The sequence below is a fragment of the Eptesicus fuscus genome, chromosome 13 (genome assembly GCF_027574615.1).
Source record: "Eptesicus fuscus isolate TK198812 chromosome 13, DD_ASM_mEF_20220401, whole genome shotgun sequence".
Lineage (NCBI taxonomy): Eukaryota > Metazoa > Chordata > Mammalia > Chiroptera > Vespertilionidae > Eptesicus > Eptesicus fuscus.
In genome coordinates this window covers 27,091,176-27,110,679 of record NC_072485.1, presented here as the reverse complement: position 1 = coordinate 27,110,679, position 19,504 = coordinate 27,091,176, and the positions used below count along the sequence as shown (strand labels likewise).

At 40.9% G+C, this 19,504-nt stretch overlaps 2 protein-coding genes across 2 annotated transcripts; one reads left to right on the top strand and one right to left on the bottom strand.

Moving 5' to 3' along the window:
* Positions 1-235: 235 nt before the first annotated feature.
* On the bottom strand, positions 236-6,739 carry LOC103292974 (tripartite motif-containing protein 43-like). Its single transcript, XM_008149213.3, has 6 exons — positions 6,332-6,739; positions 5,606-5,701; positions 4,507-4,737; positions 3,547-3,569; positions 2,951-3,048; positions 236-762 (listed from the first exon to the last, which is right to left on the bottom strand). Exons 1-6 carry the CDS (start codon positions 6,737-6,739, stop codon positions 236-238), a joined length of 1,383 nt encoding a protein of 460 aa, XP_008147435.2.
* A 10,421-nt stretch (positions 6,740-17,160) lies between these two features.
* Positions 17,161-18,339, top strand: LOC103292975 (upstream-binding factor 1-like protein 1). Its single transcript, XM_008149214.2, has one exon. The coding sequence runs from the start codon at positions 17,167-17,169 to the stop codon at positions 18,337-18,339; it is 1,173 nt and encodes a 390-aa protein (XP_008147436.2). The 5' UTR covers positions 17,161-17,166.
* Positions 18,340-19,504: the final 1,165 nt, after the last annotated feature.

Below are 19,504 nucleotides of genomic sequence, written 5' to 3'. Positions count from 1 at the left end.
AAAAAAACACAGTACATATATTCTAGATAAAAGCCATAAAGCATGATTTTAATGACAAAAAAAATATTAACACAATTTTACATTTCATCTTATCCTCCTATTGAATAACAATAAAAAGAGGTTACATTAAAGTAGAAGAAGCAAAAAGACAATAATGTATCATTAATAGGCTTCAACTAAAAAGGCTCCCTCACATCAGAGATCCTGGGCACATAAGCAGGTTCATAACTTAGCCCTACCCATGAGTTGCCAGTGAAATGTAAGGTCTGAAATTGTTATTGCACAGGTCACCTGTACACTCCTGAAATGGGGAACGCCTAATGAAGGAATGCTTAATGAGAGAACACCTCGCAACATCCACGAAACTTACACTTCTATTGTCAACATCAAGGAACACACCAACCCTGCCCAGAGGTTTCTGTATGTACTGACGAGCCATTGGGGCAGTGGTCCAGAGAGTCGTTTGATTATCATCCTTCACATGTATAAGAAGAAATGTGTCCTTACATTCAGTCAATGTGCCATTCTTCTTCATCCAGGGATCCTCACAGACCCCTACAGCCCAGTCCCAAGACTTGTCCACATACACCTCCCAATAATGTTTGCCAGATTTGAAGACATGGGTTCCCCATGCAGCAAAACAGTTAGATGCTCCAGGATCCCGAGACACATGTGGAAGATCACCCATAAACCTCAGACTTCTCACGTCATTAAACAACTGTATATTGTCATGGGTTATTTCACCAGTGAAGGAAACTCCCACTGTGAAGAAAAGAGAATATTCCAGTCAAAATCAATGTTAAGCCCTAGGCAGTTTTTCTCAGTGATAAGAACATCAGCCCATGGACTAAATTTTATAGTGTTTGATTCCTGATCACAGGCATGTACTCTTATTGCAGGTTCATCTCTGGCATGGTGGGGGTGCATGTGGGAGGCAATCATTCCATATGTGTCTCTCTTGTCTGTTTTTCTTGGTCTCTCTCTCTCTCCCTCCTCCCTTCCTTCCATGCTCCTCTGAAAATCAATGAAAAGAATATCCTTGGGTGAGGATTAAAAAAAAAACCCAAACAAATCAATGTTGAAAATAAAATTGTCTATGAGAGAAAGGGACACCTTAGTGTCTCACTAAAAAAAGAAAATTCCAACACTAGGTTTGAATGGAAAATATTGGATTCAAATGATGCCAACATATCTCCTAAAGAAACAAATATCTAAGACCTCCTAAAAATAGGCTATCATAAAAGTGAAGAAGGTCATGTCTACTTCTGGCTGGTTACTTTTTTTTATGGCAGCATAATATTCCATTGTGTAGATGTACCATAGTTTTCTGATCCACTCATCTGCTGATGGGCACCTAGGCTGTTTCCAGATCTTAGCTATTGTAAATTGTGCTGCTATGAACATAGGGGTGCATATATCCTTTCTTATTGGTATTCCCAGTTTCTTAGGATATATTCCTAGGAGTGGGATTACTGGGTCAAATGGGAGTTCCATTTTCAGTTTTTTGAGGAAACTCCATACTGTTCTCCACAGTGGCTGCACCAGTCTGCATTCCCACCATCAGTCAAAATAAAAAGCTTTTTTTACAGCAAAAAAAACTATCAACAAAACAACAAGAAAGCCCACTGCATGGGAGAACATATTTGCAAATGGCATCACTGATAAAGGTTTAATCTCCAACATCTACAGGCAGCTTATGCAACTTAATAAAAGGAAGATAAATGATCCAGTAAAAAAATGGGCAACAGACCTAAATAGAATCTTTTCCAAAGAAGACAGAAGGAAGGCCAAGAGACACATGAAAACATGCTCAACGTCACTAATTATCCGAGAGATGCAAATCAAAACAACAATGCGGTACCATCTCACACCTGTCAGAATGGCTACCATCAACAAATCAACAAACGACAAGTGTTGGTGAGGATGGCTGGTTACTTTTTATAAGCTGGACACCTGGGCAGTGCCACCAAGTCCATAGCAGTAAATCTTATCTCTCCCACTCCTTCTTGAGGAGAAAAATAATTTTAGTCTAAATAAATGGAGATGACTTGCTCAGGATATGGTGCTACACCAGCTGATGATACTCCAGTTAAGTAAGCAAGGATAGGCTGCCTTTCATAACTGGTTCCACCTAAAAGCTTAATTTTCCTTTCTCATAGATTAAACTCCCAGGTATAGTTTCCCGTTGAGCTCTACGTATAGGCTCATTGACCACCAAATTATTTTATTGTCATATTCATAAATTCTTGGTTTCTACAACTAGCTTTTTTCAGAATGGTGATTATTTTTCGTAATATCAATTGAAACCCACATTATATGTCTAATTGCTACAATTATTTAAGGAAAAATAGTTTAGAAATCTAATTCACTGCAGTTATTTGGAATACTTGAACTGATATCCAGGTTTCTATGGCTCAGTCAACAACTGATGTTTTATGTGATGATAATTTTAGGGTTCAGTGGGATCCTTTTTGGTGCATGTATTTCTTTAAAATATATTTTATTGATTTTTTTTTACAGAGAGGAAGGGAGAGGGATAGAGAGCTAGAAACATCGATGAGAAAGAAACATCGACCAGCTGCCTCCTGCACACCCGCTACCAGGGATGTGCCCGCAACCAATGTACATGCCCTTGACCGGAATCGAACCTGGGACCTTTCAGTCCGCAGACCGACGCTCTATCCACTGAGCCAAACCGGTTTCGGCTGCATATATATATTTTTTTATCATCATATAAACAACATCAAATTTACAAGTTATTGATAAGGCCTGAGTCACACCTATCATTTTCCTATATTATAGCGACCTCATAACTACATAGGACTATAGATGCCACATTGAAATCTATTTTCTTGTGTAAGATAAAGTTTAAGAAAGAGGAAAAGGTCACTCACAACATATCCCAACTGAAGGACCCTACCAGGTGGTCCCCCATTGGGGTGACACTCACCTCGGAAGCGGTTGAGCCTGTCCATCAGTCCAGTGATGGGACGTGCAGTGAGTTGTGGCTGCAGAGGCTGAGGCATGTGCAGCTGCACCTGCTCACTCCTGTCAGGAGGAAGAGGCAATTAATCCTGCTGGTGGCATCATCATTCAGCTGAATATTCATCAAAATCCTTTTGTTCATAATCAGGATATAGAATTGTGCCATTCTTAGGGAATCTCTCTAACTTTTTTTTTTTTTTTTTTTGCCAGCTACCAGTCCCATTTCTCAGAGGTACTTGTCTCTCTTACCACATTCTGGGAAAATCTAGTCTTTGCAATTTCAGTTCCTATTGAGTGTGAAATATTAAACCATAAATGACCAGTGTTCCAGAAAAGTCTACATTGAGCCTCAAAACACATACCCCCTCAGCCACAGAAGGGAAAATACTAACTTCTGGTCAAAAGGAACAGGAAGTCCTATTCTGGAAAACATGCATACGTAGATGCACACACAAATAATTGAGAATAATCTGAGAAATTATGTCTTCACTATTTTAGAGGTAGTTGGAATCTCTTTCACATCCCTAATGAGCCCCAGTTAGCATTGAAACCCAAACTCACCTTCTTAGTTTGTCTCCTAGTTCCTGTTAAGAAAGAAAAGAGAAGCTTAGACTTCTTCAGAAATAAGCTATTTTACCAACCAGACTTTGGTTTTGGGGAAATTCAGAAAAATACTAATCACACTACCTGCAAACTGTCTTATAAATTCATTTTTCTTTTCTTCCCTAAAGATAATACTGATACAACATGTTGTCAGAATCTAAATTCTTTTTCAAATACTTAAAAATTTTTCATTCAAATAGAATTGGTATTCTTTTATAGGTTATATTAATTTCAGGTGTACAATATAGCATGTCAATATTTTTGTATCTTATAGAGTGATCACTTCCACTAATCCTAGTAATTATCTGTCACCAATGGGAACTTATCACAATATTTGGTACTGGCTTCCTCTCCCTCTTTCAGCCCCCACTTCTGACAACCACCCTTTTGGTCGATTTTTGTGTTCTTGATGAATTCAGAACACTGAGTATGAAAAAAGAGAACACAAGAATAGTGATTACCTTACTCTTATTCTCAGCTTTCTGCATTAGGGTCTTTCCTAAATCTTACTCTTAAAGTGTAACATGCCCCAAATTAATGGCAAGGGAAACCAATGGTATCACAACAATAGGAAGAAATATATAGGAGCTTTTGCCAAATGTCTCTATATCGCCCACTTGCAGATCAAAATTAAAAGTACTTGGATAAGTTTTTCATCTTCTGTTTAGTAAATCAAGAAATAAAAGATTTTAAGGAGGAATATGTTCCATAGGGAATTTTCAACATCACAGTTCCATAAAACTTCATTGTTTAAAATTAGGCGGGGAATAGCAGCTTATCTATATCATTCCCAATGGGGAGACCCTCTCTACAATAGATGCAGGAGATGAAGACATCAATCTTTGGTACCAAATAAATGAGGGAAATCAAAGTCTTCTGATGATATAAAAAATTCCCAGGCACATGCTCAGTTCCTACCTTAAGCATCTCTTCATCTGGTTTCAGACACATGTCCATGAGCTCATCATACATTGCTCTTAGGCTTATCCTCTTTTCAATCATTTCGTCTTGACATTTCTTCAGTTGCTCAGACAACTTTGACTCTTCATCAATAAGTCTCTCTAAATTTTTTTTGTCTTTCTCTTGGAGAACCAGTTGGAGTGTCTCATAAAAAGCCCTGGTTTCATCTTGGCGTTTATAGAGATAAGCCTGCAGAGAGATAGATTTCCTAGATCACATACACGGGCCGACCTTACCCTCCACCACTTAAACAGCATCTCATTCACCGATGCTGTTCTCTACCGATAAGTTTCACCACCCTAAATTCAGGTTATTCTTCTTTCCTTCATTTATGTTTCATTCTTATAAGCTATACCAATAGCCTTAATCCTTCCCTTTCCTCAAAACACCTCCTCCCACTTCATGAGTGCCTGAAGGAACTAGAGAAAAGCTTCTCATTTATAATTTCTTTTATATTCCTTTTCTCAAGACTGCAAGCCAGCTATGGATGTTTATGGTCATTATATGCAACATTCTGGTCTCTGCGTCACTAAATTCATCTCTGGTGACAAAACCTCCCTACTCCATTGCCTGAGAACTCAGCACAGCTCTTTATGGAGCACAGCATTGCCTTTCCCCACCCTCTTCTTTTCCCAGGGATTTGAAGCCATCAGAAAAGACCTCCCTGAAGTCCTCACCACCTGCCCTCAAACTCACATCCATTCTCCCGGCCCTTTTCTCTATGGATGGGCTACTGTCCTCCATCTAAGACCACAGGCTCCTATATTGTTTTTTTGTTCTAAAGAACTAAAATCATTCCATTGAGCTTTCTTTCCCGAAAGTTATGGACTCACACTCTCTCTCCAGTCTCAGTTCTTTCTATTCTTTACTTCTTTTCCTCATTTTTCTTTTAGTTTAACATGTTATATTTTCTTCTACTTAAAGAAATATTATTCTCTAGCTCCTGTACTCTCACTTCTCACCATGTAGGCACACACCTAAAATTGCTGTTCTCAGGTCCTTTTCCTGTCATGTCTATGTCAGCCTGATTCACAGGGAAATGCAGTCTCATACTTACCATCCAATAGACAGGTATTCTGCCATCTTTACTGAGAGTTTTTTGAATTTCTTGAATCTTTTCCCATAAAGATCTCATTTGGTTGGAGAGCTTCCTCTGTAAAATAAAATAAATTGAATTTTAGCACCAGAGAAGCAAATACATTTAGGTTTCAGATCCTAAATGAAGGCATTAAGCAAGGGATATTAGACAAAAGTATTTAAGTAGAGAAGGATCATGATTTTTCCCTATTTGCCCTCACTAATGATACATTTTAGGTTTTAGCTTGAAGAACCACCCGATACAACATAGAAATTTGTCTAGAGAAACTGATAAAGATTTTACTTAGCACAACTACTTCTCAGTTGGTCAGAATTTGAAGCTAGTGATACTTGTCTGTTCCAAATTCCACTGTATTTTCTCTGACATCTTTATCAGTGTTAGCAAATATGGTCTCCATTGGAAATCCTTCCAGTATTTATAGTTTTCACACCACTGACTCTTCCATGAGAGCTTTCCAGTGCCTTGAGTACAATGCTGCATCATCAAAGTAATGATGATCCTTAACTTAATTACTCTCCCATTAAATGCAATGTCCATGAAGACAGGTAAACCAGTGCATTTCCTCACAGCTTCTTAATGGTTCTTAAGTATGTATCAATACACTTAGGGAGGAGAAGATGGAATCCTCATCTCTTTGCTGTACTCTCCTCCAGCATTCAAGGTGCTCTGAGGGGCACCACTCACCCTGTGTTCCTCAGCAGCCTCTTCCACGGAGCAGTGTCTGTGGGCCTCGTGCTCCTGAGAGCTGGAGCAGTGCAAACAGAGCAGGCTCCTGTGGTCTTCACAGAAGATCTGCTTTGTCTCCTGGTGCAGCCCACACCTATTGTCCTCAGAGCTCAGGAATTGCCGCAGACTGGCTTTTCTGGCCATGGACACCAGATTTTGCAGGGTAATATTGGTTTTGAAGATGTTCTGCTCTGATGGTTCCCTGCACACAGGACAAGTAGGGCTTTCAGCTTTCTCCCCGGATACATAGAGACACGAACAACAGAAGCTGTGCCCACAGTCCATGGTGACTGGGTTTATAAAGTAATTCAGGCAGATGGCACAGGTGAGCTCTTTCTGGAAGTTTTGTTGCAGGGCTGAGTCCATTTTTCTGAGGAAACAAAACAGGAGTTTATTCTTCTGCCCTGGGGATACAAAGATCTAAGGAAAATGTGACTCAGGTTGTGATTCAATAACAGTGTGTCCAGAGCACAGCAAGTTTGATAGGCATGTGACACAAACAGAAAGCAGACACAGGAAAGCTCCAACAACCTGTTGACACTATTCTTGGCTTTCTAAACAACACTATCCACTTCCTGCACCCTTTTCTTCTGCTTAAGAAAGAACCTGTTTGCTGAGGTCTTATTTTCTCCAAATAGCTTGAGTTTCAGGTATTTTGAATAATTTACAATTCCAGGTTCTGGGTCCTGCATGCTCTAATATTTTATCTAACACTCAATGCCAGTCATTGATTTAGCTCAAGGTATTTTACTTCAGTTTTCATTATTATGTAATTGTCAGGCATTTCACCTTGGATGTGATTTTTCATCTCAATCAGAATCCACATCCTAAAACATTTGATGGAATCCAACTAATATATTTTCTTTTTTTACATGTGCTTAAAAAAATGATTTTTGAGAGAGAATGAGAGACAGAAGCATTGGTGAGAGAGAAACATTTGACTGGTTGCCTCCTGCACATGTCCTGATGGGGATTGAGTCCACAACCTGGGTATATGTCCTGGCCAGGAATCAAATTGGAGATCTCCTAGTGCATGGGATGTTGCTCTATTTAACCAACTGAACCACACTGGCCTGGCAACTTTTTTGATTTATACAAAACAGTATGTGAATACCTTAAGAGTAATGAAGAGGAAACTAAACATTGTCAAAATCATCAGAATCTCACAGACTCTACTCACATGATTATTCCAATGTGCTTTATTAGCCCTCTTCTCTTTATTAGCAATATCAATTAATCAAAGAAACAAAAAATTAAAGAGTATTGTTTTATTTGAAGTCTTCAATAATGATTATCAAGCACTACTTGTGATAAGATTATCATAAGATTATGGATATAATCATAATTGTACTAGGTGGATAGGCATGAGAAGAGTGGGACCCATGGACCAGTTGCATAGGGTCACCAGGGTGAGAACCCTGGGTGCCCCGTAATGGGGCAAAAACTACAAGCCCTTGTTCTACCACTCCCTAAAGCATTAAGCCCTAGAGATGGCATGTAGGCCTCAGCTGTGTCTCAGCTCAAGGCCCAGAAAAGCAACAAAACCAAGCAGAGTGAAGCCATGGCTAACACCAGGACCAGCTACAATGACTAATGACCCCTCCCCCAGTGCCAATCAATCAGTGGAGACCAGAACCCTGAGGAGACAGTGGGAAAGTAGGTAAATATTATATTGAGAACCTCTCCTGATCTCATATAAAAGCCCTCAGTACCTAGTCAGTTTGGTTCAGTGGTTTAGGCCTCAGTCTCAGGATGAAGGGTCTCAGGTTCTATTCTGGTCAAGGGCACATGTCTTGGTTGCAGGCTTAATCCAGGCTGCCAGTCAGGGCTCATGCTGGAGACAACCAACCAACTTATGTTTCTCTCTCTCATCTCTCCCCCTAACTTCCACTCAATATAAATATCTACAATAATAAAAGCTTAATATGCTAATTAGCCTGGACGTCCTTCCAAACATCCTTCTCTCCTTCTGGATGAAGCAGGGCTGAGAGGGAAGCCCAGATCTCAGGTGCCTGCCAGCAAACAGAGGGATGCCTGGGTCCTGGATGCTGGGGGAAGGAAGGCATAGTATTGCATGCAGTTTCATGCATCAGGCCACTAATAAATAAATAAATAAATAAATAAATAAATAAATAAATCCTATCTAATAAAACAGTAATATGCAAATTGACCGTACCTTCACTATGCCCACAGCCAATCAGAGCAAACAAGATGGCGGTTAATTTGCATATGCTGAGGGTGGGAGGAGTGAAGAAAGCAGAAAGCATGGCGGCTGCGCGGGTGGGCGGTGGCGCAGCTGTGGAGCACGTGGCCATGGTGGCCTCTGAGGCGGTGGCGGGCAGTGTGAGCGGCGGCGAAGCGGCCACAGTGGTGGAGGTGGCAGGCGGGGCATGGCGGGCGGTGTGCGAGGCTGAGGTGGCCTTGGAGGCAGCGGTGGCTACAAGCGGGGTGTGGCGAGGCGGGTGGGCGGGTGGGGTGCACAGCAGCAGCAGGTGGGGCTGAGGAGATGGCGGCAGTGTGTGTGGTGGGTCAGGGTGATCAGAGGCGGCGGCAGTGCACGGCCACAGAGGCAGCTTTGTCAGTGGGCGCAGAGAGTTGGGAGTGCGGGGAAAGGTGGGCTGGGTTGGGTGGGCGGGATGGGCGGGAGGCGCCCCGCCTGTTCGGCCTGCCCCGCCCGCTGCAGCGGGAGTGGTGGGGGGGCGGGAGGGAAGCCCGCCTCCAGAAGTCTTGCAGGAAATATTCCTGCAACAGGTCCCTAGTAAATAAATAAATAAATAAAACAAGTGGAAAAAATATCCTTGAGGGAGGATTAACAAAAAATATAATAAAAGCCCTCAAGATGGAGGACCAGCATAGGTCTCTTTATGGAGCACAGCATGGCCTTTCTCCACCCCCTTCATTCCCCAGAGACTGCTCTTTCTTTTTCTTTCTCTCTCTATAATCCCCTCTGGAGTAAGCCCAAACCTCTACCTTCTTTCATTTCCCAAGGTGCCTCCCTCTCTCTCCACTAATGTCAAAGGACCCTTCTTTTCTTTTTTGGTGGCAACATGTTTTCTGAGCACAATTCTTTTATGGCTCATTTTGTCTACCGCTGTGACTTATTAAATAAACTTTCTCTTATAGTTTGAGTCTTACCTCCGAATTCTTCTCTTAGCCAGAACTCAAGAACCGAGATTGTGCAATGGAGGCTAGCACCTCTGCCGTTTTCCCTGCTGCTACTACTAATAATCAGCACTGCCCTAGATTGTTTGGCTCAGTAGATAAGAGCCTTGGACTGCTAACTGAAGGGTCCCAGGTTCAATTATAGTCAAGGGCACATGCTCAGGTTGTGGACTTGATCCCCAGTACAGGGTGTACAGGAGGCAGCCCATCAATGATTCCCTGTCATCATTGATATTTCTATCTCTCACTCTCTCTTCCTATCTGAAATCAATAAAAACATATTTAAAATAATAATAATCAGCACCAAACAATAAAGCATGCTCTTAAAAATGCATTTCACTTAACACTGGGTCCTCATATCCTTATTAGTTAAATAGATGTTTCCCAAACTCCTCATATTTCTTATATGTCCAGTGCCAGGCCAATCATTACCTACATTCTTTAAAATATAAGTCAGAAAACTCATGTTTCTTCAGACATTTATTTAACTTTAAAACAATATTCTCCTTAAATCACTGAATGTGTTATCTAGTTATATATATTGTAACTTATACCTCTCACATGTATACAAAGGAGACTATAATGTGTAATGCATATAGAATCAAATATTCCTTAAACATGTTTTTAAATCTATGCCATGCATTAATCCACAAGATGCCTGAGCACTACTTTCAAAATTTTTATAAACTATAGGAATAAGTAAGGAATATATAAGATAACAAAAATTAATATTCATTCCAATACACTTACCAAAACAGGATGCCAAACGAAGATGGAATAATTTTCACTAAGGTGGCAAACAACGTTACTTGATAGAAGCAAACTCAGTTTGGTGATTAATTGAAATTAGGAATTCTTTTGTTTTTCTTTAGGAAAGTTGTAGAAACCCCAATATGGCCAATTGTGCACTCACCTAAGGAGCAGATCCAGGGTCTCCAGGGCTTTCTGTAGCAGGAAAATTAGGAAGAGTCCAGCTCAGGGATCAAGCCTTTATGTGTGGTGGCAGTCTCTTCCAGAAGTCTTCCCAACCAGGTGAGTTCTCAAGACACTCTGTTCTGGAGAAGACTGTGTTGGGTTCCCTGAGTGTCCTTACAGTGTGTCTCTAAAGGCCACACCTATTTCTTATAAGGATTATATTTCAGAGGTCTTTAGACAGGATTAATTTCACACCTTAGCTAATCTCTCTAAATAACCTCTATAAACATCATCTAATCAAGAGTCACTGATTTTACAGCAAACCAGCCCTAATGACCCGCCTTTCTTTTTTTTTTTTTTAATATATTTTATTGATTTTTTACAGAGAGGAAGAGAGAGGGATAGAAAGTTAGAAACATTGATGAGAGAGAAACATCGACCAGCTGCCTCTTGCACACCCCCTACTGGGGATGTGCCCGCAACCAAGGTACATGCCCTTGACCGGAATCGAACCTGGGACCCTTGAGTCCGCAGGCCGACGCTCTATCCACTGAGCCAAACCGGCTTCGGGATGACCCGCCTTTCTATCTAAATGTCTATACATCAGAATTAGTATAAAATCATATCACCTAAGAATTATTTTGTTTTTGTTAATCCCTACCCGAGGACATATTTCCATTGATTTTTAGAGAGAATGGAAAGAAGTGGGGAGAGAAAAACATCGAAGTGAGATATACAGGTCTGGAGGATTGAGCCTGCAAGGGAGGTACAGCTCTTGACCAGAATTGAACTAGAGACGCTTCAGTCTGAGGGCTGATGCTATAAATCACTGATTTTACAACAAACCAGCTCTCACAGGCTGCCTTTTTATCTAAATTTCTATACATCATGGGTTTAATTTAATTTAACTTTTTAAATTTAAATAAGTTTTTATTGATTTCAGAGAGGGGGAGGAAGAGGGAGAGAGAGATAGAAACATTGATGAGAAACATCAGTCGTTTGCCTCCTACGTGCCCCATACTGGGAATTAAGCCTGCAACACAGGAGTCAAGCTGGGGACCTCCTGGGACAACACTCAACCACTGAACCATACTGCTGGGGCTGACTTTTATTTGTAACTTAATAAAAGATAGAAAAGATTGTTTTATCAATTAGCGATTCTAACAAAGGTCTTTGAAAACGTGAAATTATGTTCCCTGAGGTGTCTTTTTTTTTTTTTTAATCTTAATCTGACCTGGAAGAGTGCTTTCTTTGGCAGATTAACTGGATTTTGTCTTTTTGTTGTTGTTGTTAATCCTCACCCAAGGGTATTTTTTTAATTGATTTTTAGAGAGTGTGGAAGGGAGAGGAGAGGGAGGGAGGAAGGGCAGGGGAGAGGGAGGGGGAAGGGAAGAAAAGAGAGAGAGAGAGAGAGATCAATCGATCGATCAAGATCTGTTGCCTCCTGCGTATTCCCAGAGACCATGTCCAAGGATTGAACCTGGAACCCAGGTATGTGCTCTTAACCAGGAATTGAACTGGGAACTGTAGACACTTTGAGGACCCATGGTCTAACCACTGAGTCTTACATGGGAGGCTGTTATTATTATTTTTTTAATCCTCACCTGAGCATATTTTTCAATTGATTTTTAGAGAGAGTGAAAGTGAGAAAGACAGAGAAATATTGGTGTGAGAGAAACACATCGATTGGTTGCCTCCTGCAGGAGCCAAACCAGGACCTGGGCCAGGGAGGAGCCTGCAACCAAGCCTGCCCTTGACCGAAATCGAACCCAGGATTCTTCGATCCCCAGGAAGAAGCTCTATTCACTGAGCCAAACCAGATAGGGCAGCTTTTGTCATTTTGAAGGCAATACTTTTAAGAACTTTGGCTCATCACTCCAGTCACCTGATACAGATTGGTCTTTGCGACTTCTAAACCTTTTAAACTTTGGGTGGCTCTGAAATCTGTAAGTATGCCCTTGTTTGTTTGTTTGTTTGTTTTAATATATTTTATTTATTTTTTACAGAGAGGAAGGGGGAGGGATAGAGAGTTAGAAACATTGATCAGCTGCCTCCTGCACACCTACTACTGGGGATGTGCCTGAAACCAAGATACATGCCCTTGACCGGAATCGAACCTGGGACCCTTGAGACACTCTAGCCACTGAGCCAAACTGGTTAGGGCTGTATGGCCTTGTTTTAAAGAGGGACCTTAAAGTCATCATTTTTTTATAGTTAAGAAAATCAGGAAATACTTTTACGACAAGATACGCAGAAAGTCTAGAGAAAGCTGGAAAGGAAGGGCATGTGATTGTGATGTAGAAAAATCAGTAGCAATTGTCAATAGTTTCCTTTAGGACAGCCTTAGGAAAAAGATTATTCATTCACTGTTTCTTGATACCCTACCACTTCACATTCAGCTCACTCAGTTACTCTCCAAGAGGTCTGGGAAACACCCACCACTAACACCGAGTATGTTAGCCTAATCCTCTTAAGAAGAAAAATCACATTTAAGAAAAGGAAGCAGCCTTCTAGCATCAAAAAAAGGGGATCACGAAAATTTTGTGGTTGGAATATTAACACAGTCCCAAGAGAGCTACAGTGGAGAAGGAAACATCGCCTCAGCAAAGGATCCGAAGAATCTGACCACCCTTTCTCAATAAATCTGTGATAACATCATTCTTCAAATACCAGGTAAGAACATACCATAGAGGCTATTCTTTTTCTCTGACATGCTCTTTAAACACCTATCTGTAATTATATATCAAAATGTGTATATTTTCCTAGGAAATGAGTGGCTGGGCTCTAACTAATTTGCTTGTATTTTTTCTTTTATATTATTCCTTATTCAATGTTATGCTTACATTTTGTTTTCATGTGTTGTTTTTTTTTAATTGAATTTATTTGGGTGACATTGACTAATAAAATTATGTAGGTGTCAGGTATGTAATTCTCTAATTCATTGTATGCATATTGTGTTGTGTGTTAAGCACCCTAAGTCATGTCTCCGTCCAGTACCATTTATCCCCCCTTTAATAACTCCACACACCTCCAGCCCCCTTCACTCTGGCAATCACCATATTGTTGTCTGTGTCCGGAGTCTTTCTTTTGTTTCTTTGCTTAATACCTTCACCCTTCTCACCCTAACCCCCCTCCCATCCGACAGCTGCCAGTCTGTTCTCTGTATCCATGAGTCTGTCTCCACTTTGTTAGTTTATATTATTCATTAGTCCACATGTGATTGAAATCATGTGGTATTTGTCTTTCTTTGACTGGCTTATTTCACAAAATAATACACTTCAGGTCCATCCAAATGTACCTCAGCTTTTGTTTTTTTTAAAGGTATTTTTAATTGATTTTTAAAGAAAGAGGATGGGAGAGAGAGAGAGAGAGAGAGAGAGAGAGAGAGAGAGAGAGAGAGAGAGATTTTTTACAGAGAGAAAGGGAGAGGGATAGAGAGTTAGAAACATCGATCAGCTGCCTCCTGCACACCCCCAACTGGGGATATGCCCGCAACCAAAGTACATGCCCTTGACTGGAATCGAACCTGGGACCCTTTGGTCCGCAGGCTGACGCTCTATCCACTGAGCCAAACCAGTTAAGGCAGCTTTTCATTTTGATGTATTCCCATTTATTTATTTTCTCCTTAGTCTCTATTGCCCTAGGAGCTGTACTGGTAAAGATATTGGTATGACATATATCTGCTATTTTGCTGTTTATGGACTCTTCTAAGATATCTATCATTTCCCATCTTATGTTTAAGTCCTTTATCTATTTTGAGTTTATTCTTGTGTATGGTGTAAGTTGGTGGTCTAGTGTCATTTTTTTTTTTTTGCATGTATCTGTCCAATTTCCCCAGCACCATTTATTGAAAAGACTACCTTGACTCCATTGTATGCTCTTGCCTCCTTTGTCAAATGTTAATTGAGCATAATGGCTTGGGTCAGTTTCTGGGTTCTCTGTTCAGTTCCATTGGTCTATATGTCTATTTTTGTGCCAGTACCAGGCAGTTTTGAGAACAGTAGCTTGATAATATAGTTTGATATCTGGTATTGTGATCCCTCCAACTTTATTCTCTTTTTTTCAGGATTGCTGCAGCTATTCTGGGTCTTTGAACTAGAGAATCTAAACATGGATTAATAATAATACTTTTATTTAGCCAGTAATTATTGAGAACAGGCAATGAGTAGAAGTCATACATAAATTAAAGATATGAGACTAAAATACTGTTAGTTTAAGATATATATATATATATATATATATATATATATATATATACTGTATATGCTTCCCTGAAATCACATTAAAGATAGTCTAAATTAATATCAACTAGAGAATTATATATATTTTTATAAAATATACTTTTACTGATTTCAGAGCAGAAGGGAGAGGGAGAGAGAGATAAATACATCAATGATGGGAGAGGATTATGGATTAGCTATTTCTCATGTACCCTCTACTGGGATCAAGCTGGCAACCTGTGCATGTGCCTAGCATCAAACCATGTCCCCCTGGTTCATAGATCAACATTCAACCACTGAGCCATGAAGTCAGGGTGAGAATGACAGTTTGATTTGAGATTATTGTCACTGTAATTTAAAACATATCTTTTATTCTCTAAATGTTATTCAATACTGTGAATGATACATATAAAAGCATTCTTACATTACAGTGGAACTTTATTTTCAAACTTAATTCATTCTAGAAGGCTGTTTGAGAAACAATTTGGTAAAAAACCATATCACTTTTTCCCATAAGAAAGAATTTTTCCCAGTGAGCCAAAATTAAATTAATCTGTCTCAGACCCCAAATGATTCCCTGTTTTAACCTTTCTTACATGCAGCACATGTCTAATGTACTGCTTATAAATAAGCACTGACTGGTTTGGCTCAGTGGATAGAACGTCGGCCTGCAGACTGAAAGATCCCAGGTTCGATTCTGGTCAAGGGCATGAACCTTGGTTGCAGGCACATCCCCAGTGGAGGTGTGCAGGAGGTAGCTGATCGGTGTTTCTCATCGATGTTTCTAACTCTATCCCTCTCCCTTCCTCTCTGTAAAAAATCAATAAGATATATATTTAAAAAATAATAAGCACTTCTTTTCTTAAATTTATCAAACCACCCTGGACCAGCCTTAAACGAATTTTTCCTGTTTCACTGCCTACAAATGCTATCAACAGCCAAGTGCTTTTTGTTTATCCAATCAACAACAGCTGTTATATCTATTTGGTTGCCAGTGATTGTTCTGTGAGTACTTTCACACCCTTAGCAACATTAGTACTCTTTCCTTTTTTCTTTCTTTTTTAAAAAATGTATTTTTGTTTATTTCAGAGAGGAAGAGAGAGGGAGAGATGGAAACATCTTACCTTATAATAGACAAATATGCAAATTGACCGCACCTTCGCTACGCCCAAGCCACGCCCACCAACCAACCCACGCCCACCGGGAAACCGTTGCAGGGATGTTGGGGTGTGGCGGAGCCCAAGGCCGGGAAAGCCGCCCAAGGCTTTCCCAGCCTTGGGCACCAGCGGGGAGCCTGCTGCCGATCGCAGGAAACCACTGGGGGTTGGCTCCTGCGATCGGTAGCAAGGATGCTGGGTGAGGCTGAGCCCAAGGCCACCGCCCGGGGCCAAGCCCCGACCCTGAAAGAAGGCAGAAGGCGGTGGCCACAGCCAAGGCCTGGGTCCCCGGTACAGGCAGCCAGGTGAATGAAGGTCTATTGCACGAATCTTCGTGCAAACGGGCTACTAGTCAATGATAAGAGAGAATCATTGACTAGCTGCCTCCTGCATGCCCCCTCCAGAGATTGAGCCCCAAACCCTGGCATTTGCCCTTAACTGGTATGGAATCCAGACCCTTCAGTCCCAAGGCTGATGCTCTATCCATTGAGCCAAACCAGCCAGGGCAACATTAGCACTTTGGATAGCCTCTTTATGTTTTAAAATTGTGCTAATTATAGATTTTGGCCAACAACAAAAGCATTCTCTCCTTTGTTTGTTGCCTGAGAGACACTTTGTCTCCCTCCCTCTAATAAATCAATAAAAACATATTTTAAAAATAAAAGAAAAATAAGGGTTACTTGAACACAAACACTGTTATGCCAGGACAATTTATCTGATAACATAACCCAGATATCTGAATGACTAATGGGTGGTTAGGTTATACAGGTGAATTTTGGCCATTCTAATATATCTAGTCTATTTTACTGTTGTTTTAAAGTCCTTTCCATTTTAGGTATTTCTCTTTCATTTTAATATTTTTACCTCCCCCATCCTTTCTTTTATCCTATGCCTGTTGAATGAATTGCTGGTTATTTGTTTGGTCACTTGTAATTAAGACAAGCTGTGGTAAGACAAATGGAAAGGCATGCTAGGATAGAACTTGAGAGAAATGTTATTTTTTCTTCTTTCTTTTTCTTTTTCTGCCTTTCTTTAATTTTTTATTTATTTTGAGCTTGAGGATGTTTAATATTGCAAATGAAGCATTTTAAAGTTCATCTTAATTTCATTTCCAGGGTGAGCCAGTTTTCATTTGTAAATTAAATTATAGAAGGAACATAGCCTAAGTGGCATGTGATCATCTCATTTATTGCATTGAAGAGTAACTTTTCTATCTCCACAGAAACATAAAATCACACATTTGGACATAATTCACCAGGGGAGTATTGAGAGTAAAGTTTGAGATCCTGCTAAGGTGATTAAACAGCTAGGACCATACAAGTGACCCAAAGATTTAGAGATGGCATTGTCTAATAGCCAAGATAACTGGTGTGAAGAAGACATTGCACAGCTGCTGGAAAGAATGGAGAATAACCTTCCACCCAATGACAATCACACATTCAAAACAACCCAGTCACATATGGACTGGGGAAAAGTAGCTTTTAAAGATTTTTCTGGAGAAATGTGCAAACTCAAATGGTTAGAGAGTTCTTATAAATTGAGAAAGATTCGCACTCTGAAAGAATTAGTCCTGGAAGCTAAGGAACGTGTTAAAAATTCTAAAAAAAGCAAAAGGTGCAAGAAACATCCAGACATGCCCAAGCAGCCCCTGACTCCTTACCTCCGCTTCTCCAAGGAGAATCGGCTTGAGTATTCCCAAATGCACCCCAAACTCAAGAACCAGGAACTGACCAAGGTCATGTCTGAGAAATACAAGGAGCTCCCAGAGGAGAGGAGGCTGAAATATATTGAAGATTTCCAGAAGGATAAACAGGAATATGGGGGGAAATTGGCTCAGTTCAGGAAAGATCACCCTCATCTAGTGCAGAACTCAAAGACCTCTGTTGTCCTCAAAAGGAGCTCAACCAGAGCCCCCAAGAAGTTTCAGGGACATAGGAAAGAACTGAAGTCTTCCCCAGAAAATGATTTTTGGGAGGAGATAAAATTCAGTGGAGAGCCTGAGAAGCCCCCCATGAACGAATACCAGAAGTTCCACCAGGATTTGTGGTCCAGTAGGGAGCTGCAAGACCTGCCCCTGAGGGAGCGCATGGTGGAGATTAGCAGACGCTGGCAGCGTGTCCCAAGGAGCCAGAGGGAGCATTATAAGCAGCAGGCTGAGGAGCTGCAGAAACAGTACAAGGTGGACCTGGAGCACTGGCTCAAGAGTCTGTCTCCTGAAGAGTACGCTGCCTACAGAGAGAGAGCCTCTGGGAAGCGTAAGATCATGAACATGCGTGGAGGCCCGGACCCCAAGATCATCAGGACACATGTGCAGTCTCCATCAGCAAGGACTCGGCAAGAAGGGCTTGCACAGGAGCAGGGGCTGCAGGCTCCGGGGATGGAGTCATCAGAGACTTCGCAGAGATCCGATGAAAATAAGGAAGATGGCGGAAAGGCAGAAAGCAGTGCGTCCTCAGACTCCAGCAGTGAAGAAGTAGATGTAGAATGCGAGGACAGCAACTCTAGCCTCTGACTCTCTCCAACTGAGCTTTGTTCACTTCTAAATGGTGAGATAGAGAATTTCCCAACCATAGTCCTTGGCACTGACACCAAATTAAGGGACTTTTCTCTCTGTCCCTTTTCATTTTCATCTGCCTCTCCTTCCCTCCACAAAAGAAATTAGGTCTAGCTGGAAAGAAGAGATCTTGTGTGGAACATCTGGCTCTCCTCTATACCCCAAATCTACCCTCCAGAGAAATTCCATGGAATTAATGCTCTTGAAATAAATAATGAGATGACCAGGCTCTGGAGGGCACACTGGATTGGACTGAATTTTCTGAGGTGAGAAATTTTACTCTCAACTTCTATCTGATCGAGGCAATAGGAACTCCCTAAGCCAATGACCTGTGCTTTTTCTCTGTGAAACTGTCTCTCAGGACTCTTGGAACTGGGGAGGGGAAGATTGGATTGGCTGGAGGTAGGATAGTTGCCTTTAAGAAAAATTTTGGGGCCTTAGCCGGTTTGGCTAAGTGGATAGAGTGTTGGCCTACAGACTGAAGGGTCCTGCGTTGGATTCCAGTCAAGGGCACATGCTTGGTTGTGGGCTTGATCCCCAGTAGGAGGCAGGCAGGAGGCAGCTGATCAAGGATTCTCTCTCATCCTTGATGTTTCTGTCTCCCTTCCTCTCTGAAATCAATAAGAATATATTTTAAAAAAGAAAAATATGAAAGTTTTTTTTTTGGTTTTTTTTGTTTGTTTGTGTTTTGTTTTTTTTTTAACCACAGTTGCTATTGTGGACAAAATTATTATTTAGATTAATTTATAAAGTTGGGGGGAAAATAAATTGTCAAGCCCCTGATATCTGTCTCCCTTCTCTCTGAAGTAAAGTATTGGTCTTCCCTGTCTTGTGAGGGGATGGGGCTTGTGGGCAGCACCATTTCTGTATGTGTATTCATGTCTTAGATTTTTCTTACTGGTTTCAAAAATTGGAAATTAAATTTTGTAAACTCCCCCCTTTCATTTCAATTGGGTGCTCATTAAAGTCAGTCCCCTTTGACTCTTGGCACCAATTTTCTAGGCACTGTCTGATTTTATTCTGGTTTCTGTCCCAAACCCTTCCTAATGCTCTATGTGCAAATGAATCACATCCACCCTCCACGCTCTCCCCCCACCACCACCACTTTTTTTTTTGTTGTTGT

What these genes read in the sequence shown, in the direction of transcription:
- LOC103292974 (XM_008149213.3), bottom strand. Translation starts at nt 6,739, where the DNA reads ATGGACTCAGCCCTGCAACAAAACTTCCAGAAAGAGCTCACCTGTGCC. An exon ending in AGGCTGCTGAGGAACACAGG is followed by an intron (nt 5,702 to 6,331) that starts GTGAGTGGTGCC and finishes TTTATTTTACAG; the next exon opens with AGGAAGCTCTCCAACCAAAT. An exon ending in CAGATGAAGAGATGCTTAAG is followed by an intron (nt 3,570 to 4,506) that starts GTAGGAACTGAG and finishes CTTTCTTAACAG; the next exon opens with GAACTAGGAGACAAACTAAG.
- LOC103292975 (XM_008149214.2), top strand. Translation starts at nt 17,167, where the DNA reads ATGGCATTGTCTAATAGCCAAGATAACTGGTGTGAAGAAGACATTGCA.